This window comes from Telopea speciosissima, chromosome 1 (assembly GCF_018873765.1).
Source record: "Telopea speciosissima isolate NSW1024214 ecotype Mountain lineage chromosome 1, Tspe_v1, whole genome shotgun sequence".
NCBI lineage: Eukaryota > Viridiplantae > Streptophyta > Magnoliopsida > Proteales > Proteaceae > Telopea > Telopea speciosissima.
In genome coordinates this window covers 14,868,895-14,880,775 of record NC_057916.1, presented here as the reverse complement: position 1 = coordinate 14,880,775, position 11,881 = coordinate 14,868,895, and the positions used below count along the sequence as shown (strand labels likewise).

The following is an 11,881-nucleotide window of genomic DNA, read 5'->3' as shown; positions in this document are numbered from 1 at the left end:
CCTTAATGCCTCTAAACAAAATTAGGTCCCTATAAACCTGAAGAAGGTGCGAGAGGCCTTCCATAGCTGTAATGAAGATATAAGGACTCAAAGAATATCCTTGCTGAATGCCTTGAGAGGGGTCAATGCAACCAAAACAACTACCCTCCACTTTTATAGAGTATGGCATGGAGGAAATCAAATGACCAATAAGATCACACCACATAGGATTAAATCTTAAGAATTAAAAAATGGCTCTAATATAAATCCATTATGATCTATCATAGGCATTTGACATATCCAACTATTAATAGTTATAACCGTTCAATTTATTGACAATATACTTCTTTGATTAACACAATACCTCTAAGTACTGGTGCAAACAGGGACCTTTATGATGAATGTACAATATATACACAACAATAACATGGCCATGGGATTATCAAGTGAGACACCAACCACTAAAAACATCGGAGAGAGATCTCAAACAAACTCAAAACGCATAAGAAGCTTTACATTTTTGTACTTCTCTCCCATGCTGTCATGGAGTGGGACTGCTCGGATCCCCGTTCTCAATTCCGACACAGGCAAACATGTCTGGCCTCCAAAATCATCTTTCCCAGACATGTCATACTCATGCACTTCAATCCGAAGCAAAGCCAGCTCTGGAACAGTCAACGGGAATTCGAATTCCTCGTCCCAAATTGGTGTCCATTCATCCTGAATTATTCTTGTCTTTTCCATTCTTGTATCAGCTGGGACCCCAGCAATTCCGACCTGCAGGCAGATGATTAGCCACCTATTATCTTCCATGTTTATATTCACAAAGGAAGCTAGTATGGCAGTTCACTTGAGTGAAAATTTATAAATATTAGTACATATGCTTGAGGGAACCAACCATTGTATTGGTATAACAAGTGATATTGTTTTCTAGGCAAGAAGAGTGATCCATATCATCAGATATTGAGAGTCATTTACCTTTACCAGATTTTTTCTGACAACAAAAAAGAATGTGATGAAGTAACCGATTAAGATCTTCATTTCACGTTATCTTGGGCAGAAAATATATCCCAGCTGAAACCCAATAAATAGTGGATGCATCCATATCATTTGCCACATGTCTATCAATGCTACCATGATACAATAAAACAATGGTTCGAATTTCTTTCAAACCCAATCTCGGACACGTCAAATTGCCAAAACGTCATAGAATGGTATAATGTACCCTTTTCTTGTACAGGTAAAACATGTTTTTAGTGAGCACTCACACTCATAAACAAGGCCTAATCATGTGACAGCACTTTGATTTCAGTCTTTTCAGAGATGCCAAAGACATAGGGCAATGATAGTACTTTATAACATACACAAGCTCAAACAATGAATAGGAGTACATGTAAAGACAACAAACTAAGTAAACCCACCCCAAAGCCATGTTTTAAAGGTCAATCACTTTTCTAAATTACCACTAATAATGCCTAACCTCCCTCCTGGGAAGAAAAGAAGTACTATCTCTCTGCTATGTAATGATCCAGCATAGAATCTAATCACTTAAAACTAATGGATGAAATCAAACAAATAACTCAGCAAGCAAGATCAGAATCATGTAAAAATAACAAATAAATCAAGAAATATATAAAAATGAAACTCAGTGACCAACAAATATGGTCCAGTAGCATCTTAAATTGAAATGACAGAAGCACTCTCTTCATTAATGAGAACGCAAAGTCAAAACATTGTGGGAAAGATAGAGAAAAGGGTCAGAGCAGGGGCTAATACAGGACAACTATGAAAACCTAATCCTGTTTTATAGGACCCAGGGAATAAGACCATAAATAAATTAGGATTGATTAAAGGATGGGAGTTGGGGGGGCGGGGGGTTTACATTATAAGAAAAATACATTTCAAATAATAGTCGGGATTTCATGAAGAGAAAATAGAACAGGTATGCTGCTGATAGAAGTGTGCAAGATTCATCAAAAGATCTAAGTTTCTAACTAAAACCACTTTACATAATCTTACCCTGGTATAGAAGTCCGGAGGGGAATATAAATCAAAATGTGTGTGATGAAAATCCAAATACCATCCTTCTCCCATATACACTTTCACCTGTTTGGCAACAATAACCCTTAAATCAGGTCAGTTCAGCGGGAGAGCTTAAGGGGGCCGAAGTCAAAAGCTCAAGCAGGTTTCACTCACCTTCAAGGTTTTCTTAGTTGGCAACCGAACTTTAGGATCAAAGACCTCGTTACTTGGATCAATTGTTAATAGAAAATCTGGTTTTTTCACATAACCACACCCTCCATTGGCTCTGAACATTCCATGCATCAACCAGAGTGACCTGCCATATCCCTATCATGGAAAACTCACACATTGGCATTTAAGCACAGGCAAATTTATAACCAATCATTTATCCTGGCTGAAACTAATGGAAGATAAGGATGCAGAATAGACAAAGATTCTCTTATTTCAATCCAGGAGATTGTTGTCTATTTCCTTGTTTTTTTTTTTTTTTTTTTGGGGGGGTGGGGGAAGGGGGAAGGTTGTTGTTACTTGATATTGTTGATTGTGTGCTACCACTTGGGCATTATAATGGGTACTGCAGGACTAATTGGAATAGTACATGAGTGAAAGCAACCATACTGTTTAGGGAGTTTCCTGAGTTTGAGTCACAGCATCATACTTGATCTCAACATTTAAGTGCATACACACATGGAAATCCTTTTTTGAAGTGTCCAGGTAACAGACATTATACCTCAAGCAGCTCAGTTCACTTTGTTTATCTTCCCATTTCCCTTGTGGGGAGGGATGTTGCAGCTTTGATTTTGTTAATTTGCATACTAGCTCTCATATGGAAAGTTTTCACACTGATCACAATCAATGATTCAACTGCACTGAAATCCTATTATCCCAAGAATCCAAATGCCAAACATGTAGTATGCAATTAGGGGTGTCAATTTTGGACCAGAACCGGTAACCGAACCAAAACCGGCCCGCTAGGAACCGGAATCGTCCCACCCAATAACTTATTGGTCCGGTTCCAGATCTACCAATTAGGAACCGGTAAAACCGGAATAAATTCACATCCTAACCTTAATTCTTAAGGCTCAAGGTCATGAGAGCTAAAGTCAAACCCTTTTATTTTTTTAGTTTTTCAATTTTGGCTGGTACTACTTGTCTCATATACTAGTTTACCAAAGATTTGGCTGTAAATTTTTAAGGTCCATCTAGGAATGCTAACTTAAAAACATACCTTAAAATAATCCTAACTTATGAGGGTGGTGGTGTTCCTACTTATTAATTAATACCAAACTAGAGGTAATATAGACTAGTTATGTGATTTGAGAAAAAAAAAATGAATCATATCTCAAGTGATTGAAATTAGTGTCTTATTATAATATTATTAAATATATGTAGCATGTGTTAGAATTTTTTTTTTTAAATTTTGATTGGACTGCTTGGAACCGTTTAGGAACCTGAACCAGCAAACCCATTAGTTAATTGTCCTGGATCTTAAGTTTGGAACCGATTAGCTTATTGGTCCGGTTCTGGTCCTGACCCCTTAGGCCTAGAACCGTTAAGGAACCAGGGCGATAGCCAGAACCGGACCAATTGACACCCCTATACACAATCATGATAGGTCTTGCAACAGCATTTCCTTGTGCAACTTGACTGCATATGCTGTCCCATTGGATGCAAGGTTTGAGATTTTGACAGGATAGGTCACTTTGAACCCTGCTAAAATCAAAGTACTACCTCAAAATGGCTGAAATCTGGTTGAAAAATGGTAAAATTTTGGAAAATGAGTGAAATACCTGGATTTTTGCAATAAAACTTTAGGGGATGCTTATTTAAGCATAATAACACATGTATGAATGATTAGATGTGTGAGGAAAAATAAAGCAAAAGTGGTAGTTTTGTTTTGCACCCTATTTTTTCTAGTATGTAGCACAGGTATTGTGTCCTTTCACCTATATAATTTATAGTGCACACAATTAGAATATTGAATTGCACAAGCCTTGGCGCAACGGTTAAGTTGCGCTATTGCAACCATCAGGATGCTCTTTTTTCTAATATAATACTTACAATATTGACATCAAGTAAGTCATGGATACTAATGCGTACTGTCCATGCATTTCATGAGCAACAAAGCCTAATGTGGTCAACATAAAATTACATAGGCCAAACAAAGCCAGTTTAAACTAAATTTTTAAGATGCTTCAGTCTTGCAGAACTCCAACAAATTTTCATAGCATGATGTGAATCTCATGTAAGCCTTCAAACATTGGTCAAATCTTGCAAATGAATTGAACCAAGAAGATAAAGTTTACAGACTTGCCTCTTTCTTGAAGTTTCAACCTAAACCTGTGCAGATATCCTTGAATCTCCTCTCAATCTTGTCTTGGGAGCTTAATGGATTTGGAAGAGGTTTGAACCTCCAAGATTTGTAAGTTTTGAACAAATTTGAAGCATTCTAGCAAATTTGACTCGAAATTCGGCATTTTATATGAAGAAATGTAACATTTCAATAACTTCGACCAAAATTTCAATAATTTCATTTAGCTTATTTCAACAGAATATTGTATTCTTTGTAGTTCCCGTGTAATTTCGTTTTGAGGCCCAGGAAAATGGAGAATATTTTGCAAATTTTGTCACATTCGATCGAACTTTCGAACCTTGATTAGATGTTTCCCAACCTCAAGAAACTTCTGAAAACACCAAGTGTGCATTCTTTTTTGTAATTGCAATGTCCAAGATACAATGAAACTGATCATTGGCTGTAATGAATCTTGAGATGTGATCATTAAGTGCGAAAAGAGATGTTGCTAATGGAATTCCATCACATTTAAATTAACCAGGTATCATGTTGAAAATTAATCAGACAAAAGCAAAAGAACTTGTAGGCTATAACAACTGACAAACAGGAAATTGCATTATGCAATACCACATGAAACTCTTTGTACATCTAGTCGTATCCCAATATATAACATAATCTCAAGAGACTAGCCAGGAATGAAATTTAGGAGCGTGCATACCAATATCCAATAGCATAGCATGTCAAAAATAAAATAAAAAATATTTTTAAGAAAATCTAACCTGCATATTAAAAGCGACCATTTGAGCCCCATACATCCACCCAATTAGTGGATTGTAATTTGATGAATCAACACGTAAAATCTTTGGGAATATTCTAAGCAAATTCCGCTGAGTGAACCTAGAACAGGCCAGTCACTGCAATACTTAAGTTACATAAACATGAAAACTGCACTTATATCAGTTGACACATGATTTGCAATGAAAATCAAACAAGATCAAGACCCACTCTAGAAAACTTGTAAGGGCAGACCATAAGGTGGCTACAGCATAATAGCACATTGCACACGCAAGGAGATAATAGCATCGACCTGGAGGATATCCAAGGCCAAACATGCACCAGATCAGATGATGGTAACCATGATTCTGATGAACCCTTTTCACAACCATTAGCAGTGGCATTCCCTAACAATAAAAAAGAATATATTGGACATAACAATCAGAAGTAATTGGTTCAACGGTTAATTTTTGGGATCCTTGGACCTACACAACACCAGCCAATTGTGCTGCTGGTAGAACATTGGAAATTTGTTAGGTGTCTCATAATATCCTTGGACAAGCTCCACAACTGAGGTGTCTTTACTATGAGTATGCAGTTTCATTCTAAACAGCCAAGAACATGAATATGCAGACAAGAGATATAACTGAAAAGTGATCTGGCAAAAACTTACCTAACAATCCCAGTTGCATGAGTTATTAGGAAATTTCAAACAGGCAGGAACATGAGCATGCGGACAAGATCTAACTGAAAATCAGCCTTGCAGAAATTTTACCTGATGATCTCAGCTCCATGAGTTTTGATTGCCTTTTCAAATTCTTGTTCACTCAAGCTAAGACGTCTAACTTCATTCGGATCCACCCTTAGCCAGTCACTAAGTCCACCCTTCACTTTCCCAGCATGAATAGCAATTATACGCTTATACTCAGGTGCTGCAATCTGCTGTGTCTTGGAATCTTCATCATCAAGATCTTCTTCATCCAGATGGTCTTCTCCCTCTTCTGTTTCATCCTGCTGCCAAATGGTAAATGGACATCATGGATTTAAAGCCTATTAACTAAATCAGCGTAGCAGTAAAACAAACTCTGTTTCTCCAAATACCTTATCAGAAGCTTCAAGTGCAGGTTCCAGGTCTGGAACTTCCTTCCCCCAAGCATCTTTAGCTGAATCCTTTCCCTTCTGCGATTCATTTTCTTTTTCCTTCACAATCTTAGTTTCAAGTGCAGGTTTCAGGTCTGGAACTTCCTTCCCCCAAGCGTCTTCATCAGCTGAATCCTTCCCCTTCTGCGATTCATTTTCTTTTTCCTTCACAATCTTAGTTTCAAGGTGTTTTTTTGGTGGTTTAGTAGAAATAATGAGTTGCTTCATCAGTGACGCTGGTGAAGGGAATTCCTTTAAGCCTTCTGGCCCAGAGGTATACAGCAAATCTCCAAATGTTTCTGTGACCATCTACAAAGAAATTTATTTTCAGCCATATGATAGTGACTGAAAACCATAATGTGACCATGATCCACAGATAAAAACAACTTTTTACCTCAGCTACTTTTGCCTGAAGATCTGGAGTAAGGTGATCTTCTAGAGTTAATACAACTGGATGTGAAGATGCAGAAAATGCATGCTCCTTGATAGACATCAGACATTTGATGAGTTCTACAGGAGTTGTTAGAGTCCTACATGCATAAAACTGTTTTTATATAGAAACAAAGAGAAAACAGTATAAAATACTTTAAAATGATAGTACACAGTAGTTTGGTAGAAGATACAGAGATTGTCAAACTGAATTTAGAAGAGATAAACCATTCAGTAACTAATAAGAATAGCATGGAGAAAATTCTCAAACCATTGACCAATTTAATGCATCATCCGGAAAAAAAATGTGCTATGTTGTTTGACATAACGCTTGATACAGGAGAAAAAATAGGGGCAAGCAGCCACCTGTCCGAATGTTGCTGAGCAGTTTTGTATATCAAACAGACTTCCCTTGCAACCATGAATTAACTTGTTTGAGTCCAGCATCGACACCAAAAGAAAAACACCTTTTCAAAATTCTGGTTGGCTGTATACTAACTGACTTCCGAATGGGGTATAGACCAGTCAGAGTTGAAGGTGCATAAAGCTTAAAAAGGGCGTACCCAGTGCACAAGGCTCACACCACTGTGGTGTCTGGGAGGGTCATAATCTACGCAGGCTTACCCTCGCTTCACGGAGAGTCTGTTTCCAAAAGGTTCATAAACCTTGACAATTAAAATAGCTTTGTCTAAAAGACTTCTACAATAATAAGCAAATAAGTGAGATGATCTATGGATATTTTAAGATCTTTCAGACATAAGAAGTGATGATTCTTTTGAGATGTGCTTGTTTTCATCGTGTTGTTTCTGGGAAGCTTTTCTTATTTTATATCTAAGTCTTCTTCTGGAGGCTCAACTACGAGGTAGTAGGTGTTGAAAATACATGAGAAAATGGTATCTTTACAAAAGAGGAGTCTTCTTTGTTATGAATAGCTGGCTTAGATGACTTGTTTCAAAATGCAGAGGCCAGTGGTTTAAGGGATAGAAATGCTTAGATAACTTGTTTCAAAATGCAGACACCTGGTTTAAGGAATAGAAAAGGTAGTAACTGTGAAGCATGAGAGTGTAAAAGGAAGATTTATTTGCTGAAATAGAAAGGAAAACCATCCCATTGAATTCAAAGCTTTGATTCAGAAGAGTAACTCAGAGAGGGATTGGCCTGCACATCGAATCCATACCTTCCATGACGAACATCAACACCATCTTTTGTAGAGTTGGGCCAAATATCCAGCTCAATTACCCTTACACCTCTATGCAGTGCCTTCATAATAGGGACATCACTAGAATTGCTGCTAAATTGATTCCCAGTTACGTAGGAATTATGCCCTGTATATATAAAATAATGAGATAATGGAGCCGTCATATCATGGTGCACCTGGAACAGAATACTGTCAGTAACAAAAAGGCAGAGGTTCCCCTTGATGAAGCCATTTATTTTAACTAGTAAATCCACGTTTAGCATATAAATAACAAGAGAGAAGCTCAATACAATAATTTAGTGCATTGAGGTTATGCATGGTTTGAGCAATTTGTGATGATTTCCAACTGGAGAAGGAGAAGCTACACTCTTTTTCCATAAGGTATAACTGTGTATGAAAATTTTCAGTGACATTCTAAAGAATTTATTCAATATATGGAATTACAAGATGCTAAATTCTTCGTGATTGTAACAATGACATAATTGTGTAACCTACTATAAGCATGACTAAGTGTTTATGTTGATCCTTAGAATCACAAGTTCCAAATGTGTAGGACATAATAGTTATTGACTAGTGAAACTGATTACAGTAACAAGAGTTTGAATTCTGACACACAGAATATTAAGCAAGGAAAAGAGCTGAATTTATTTAGGACAGGGCAGAGTGATTTCTAGCATGGAATAAAAACTCGACCGAAACCTGTCGAAACCACCGAGTTAACTCGGTTTCCCAGGTTTCCGAGACGAGTTGAAGAGGGATTTTATAAAATCCCTGAATTCGATCAGGTTTCGATGGTTTCAACCATATTTCGATGGTTTCGACACATATGCCCATCGAAACTAGGGGAAATTTGACTCGAAACTAGGACAGACACTTAGTTACATTTACTTGAGATATTATTCATAAATAAGCAAATACCCCCCTATTTGAATCCAATAAAAATAGTTTAAAAATCAAATTCCAAAAAGAAAAAAAGTCAATCCCCCAATTCAAGCACAAAAACAGGATTTTCGACGGTAGGTGTAATTTTCAACTTTCTAATGCTGGGGCTTTTCTAAAATCTAAAAATTTCATAAATCTTAATATGGTAAAACATTGCTAAAAACCAAAAGTGCAGTAAAATATTCATTTGTTTTGATGTCCAAAAAAATATTTTCATTCAGAGCGATTTTGACAACATTCGCGCACACCAAATTAAGTTTGATCAGTAGATAACTCCTTCAATATAAATCAGATTTAAGCAATCTTGGACTTATTGGAAAGCTATCAAAACAAAGCTTTCTAACAAATCCAAGATAAATCTCATTTATATTGAAGGAGTTATGTTCTGGTCAAACCTTATTTGATACCATGTCTAAGAACAATATACAGTATCAAACTTGGATCAAAACCATAAGTAATATTTTTAGTGTTCTCTATGTGAAACTAATGCATGGATTGAGTTTAAAATGTCAAAAATAGGCAGCACAACAAGAATCAGGGCAAAAAAACAACTCCTGGGCCTCGAAACCAAGATTCGAGTTAGTCTGGAGAAAGTCCCAAGTTTCGACCGAGATATGGTCGAAACCGCGACGAACTCATTTTCTGGCTGGTCGAAACCTAGTCGAAACCCGAGTTTTAGAACCTTGATTTCTAGCCCATGTTGACTACATCCCACATATGACAGTTCCAAGGAGATATTTCTCTTAATTTTCTTGTTCAGTTAAGTTACAAGTTTTTAATTTTCAGGAAGGATCTGATAGCCTAGATGTTATTTGTGCATATTTAGCCACCTATAGGAAATTTCCTAAAAGCAGTTAGAATTTGGATCTGAATTCGGCCATTTGTGTGTGTGTGTGTGTGTGGATCTGTTCGAGTGGCACTAATTATAAAACACAGTTAGAATTTGTTTTCACAAAAACTTAACATTACTATGCTTCAGATTACCTAGAAACATAGAAACAACATATTCAGGCCTTTCTGTCCATACACGAATAGACACTCGTCTAGAATTGAAGCAAAAAAAGGCGGGAAAAAATAAAAATTGTACAAATACATCGTAAACATGGTAACCGTTCATCAACTAGAGCTAAAATAGCAAGAGAAAGTAGGAAAAACAGTTTAACAATAAAATTACATAGGATCACGGATTGAACTAAAAGTCTAAAAGTAGAACAGCTACTAGGATCTGATGAGAAGTAAGAATTGAAAAGGTGATATATATCCACCGTAAACTAATCAAATAAGTTAGAGAGAGAGAGAGTAAAAGTACCCCAAGGGAAGGCGATTGAGGAGGATTAAGATCACCAAAGAGAAAGCGGAAGAAGGCTTCGAGATTGAGTCCCTTACGGTGGAAGATATTGAGGTGCATGAATTCTTTCATGGTATCGATAATGGCTTGAGCGTTCTCCTTGGTGGCCTTATCTTCTCCCTGAACTTCCATGAGGAATCTATGCAGGTGATCAACAATCATAATTCCATTCTCAGAGTACCGTTCGAAGAGGGACTTGATCTCCGGCGGAGCTTCGGCTACTTTGAGCCGGAATCCACGCCGGAAGCAGAGGCAGATTCTATATGTTTGCTTCGACATCTTCCATAGACAACAGAAGAGAGAAGGAGAGAGAGTAGTAACAGCAGGCAGAGCACCTGAGATGAAGTGTTGCAGCTGCAGCAGTTGCAGAAAGGAAGATAAGTAGAGGAGGTCGGGTCTAGGTTCTCGGGTATCGGGTGGGTAGGACCACGGACCCACCTCTCTTGTTTCTTCTTCACCGGCCAATAGTGGCATCTAGATTTATCCAAAAAAATAGTAACACTCTTTCAGCAGAAAGTGGGGCCCAGTGACGCTTGCATCATTAATGTCAAGTAACGTCATCAACAATGACATCAACGGTGAGTAAACGGACAGGGAGGATCAACAATGGATGCCCACAGTTTCCATTGTCTACTCCAGCGATAGTAAAGGTTACATCAACCAATCACAACCCTTACTTACGAATCACGATAACGAAACACTTTGCAAAGGGAAGCATTGTATAAATTGGATGGCATTTACACGTGGACCTCGTGGCACTCTGCATTAAAAGTGTTCAAATGCTGATTGGTTGCGAGTTAGCCCACCTTATCATATCGTTGAATCCTCTCTCTCTATCTACCCAAAAAAAAAAAAATCCTCTCACTCTCTCCAGTCGCGTTCAAAAAATAATCACGCTTTATGTTTTAGAAACCAATCTATTCATTGATGCAAAAATATCCTCAATAGTGATCTACCATGTTAATGGGCAAGAGAATGCTAACTAGTCGTGTAACCCTACATCGGTAGGGTAACCAATGAAAATGCGTATAATGGCATCTCTGCCCTATCAATTTATGTGGAATAGCATCGAAGGTGGTTACAAATATTTTAATACTGAGATTGAAGTTGATGCTTCCCCATGTTATTTCACCGACACAATCAGTTTTCAATTCTGAGAGGATCATCTCCCATAATGTGTTCACGACCCATGAATTGTTCTACTACATCAGGTAAAAGGAAGAAGGGGAAAAAGAGATTTATGGGGCTCAAGATAGATATGAATTAATCAAGCATATGATCAGATGAAGTGGGGATTTCTTGAGAAATTTCTTCTTCAATTGGGCTTTTGCACCAAATTCACAAAGCTAGTGATGGCTTGTAAAAGATTAGTGCGGTATACCCTTTTTTTTATTTTTATTAATGGTGCTGAAAGATGTTCTATAATTTCTTTTGGAGGCATCTGTCAAGGAGATTCGTTGTCTCCAACTTTATTCATTTACATGGCCAGATGGCCTCTATAGTCTTCTAGCTCGGGCAGAATCAACGAGCCTTATTATTTGAATTAAATTTTAGAATTAAGGCCCCAACTATCATCCACTTACTCTTCACATATGATTGCTTGATGTTCTTTGAAGCCCATTTATAGGAAATTTGTTATTTAAAGGACTGTCTCAATACTTACTGTAAGGCAAGTGGACATGCAATAAATCTCTAGAAGTTCTCCATATTCTTTACCAAAATACACAGTCATGTTTCAAGTCTTTAAATTTTAGAA

At 37.3% G+C, this 11,881-nt stretch overlaps 1 protein-coding gene across 3 annotated transcripts; it reads right to left on the bottom strand.

Moving 5' to 3' along the window:
• Window positions 1-357: 357 nt before the first annotated feature.
• Window positions 358-10,433, bottom strand: LOC122648937 (phosphoinositide phospholipase C 2-like). Of its 3 annotated transcripts, none has more exons than XM_043842258.1 (10): window positions 10,087-10,433; window positions 7,815-8,011; window positions 6,603-6,738; window positions 6,298-6,517; window positions 6,170-6,195; window positions 5,844-6,082; window positions 5,074-5,191; window positions 2,176-2,328; window positions 1,999-2,085; window positions 358-756 (listed from the first exon to the last, which is right to left on the bottom strand). In XM_043842258.1, exons 1-10 carry the CDS (start codon window positions 10,402-10,404, stop codon window positions 463-465), a joined length of 1,788 nt encoding a protein of 595 aa, XP_043698193.1. In that variant the 5' UTR covers window positions 10,405-10,433; the 3' UTR covers window positions 358-462. The 3 variants fall into 3 exon arrangements, with proteins under 3 accessions (XP_043698193.1, XP_043698194.1, XP_043698195.1); XM_043842259.1 differs by having other exon boundaries at window positions 5,844-6,079; XM_043842260.1 differs by lacking the exon at window positions 358-756 and having other exon boundaries at window positions 1,999-2,092.
• Window positions 10,434-11,881: the final 1,448 nt, after the last annotated feature.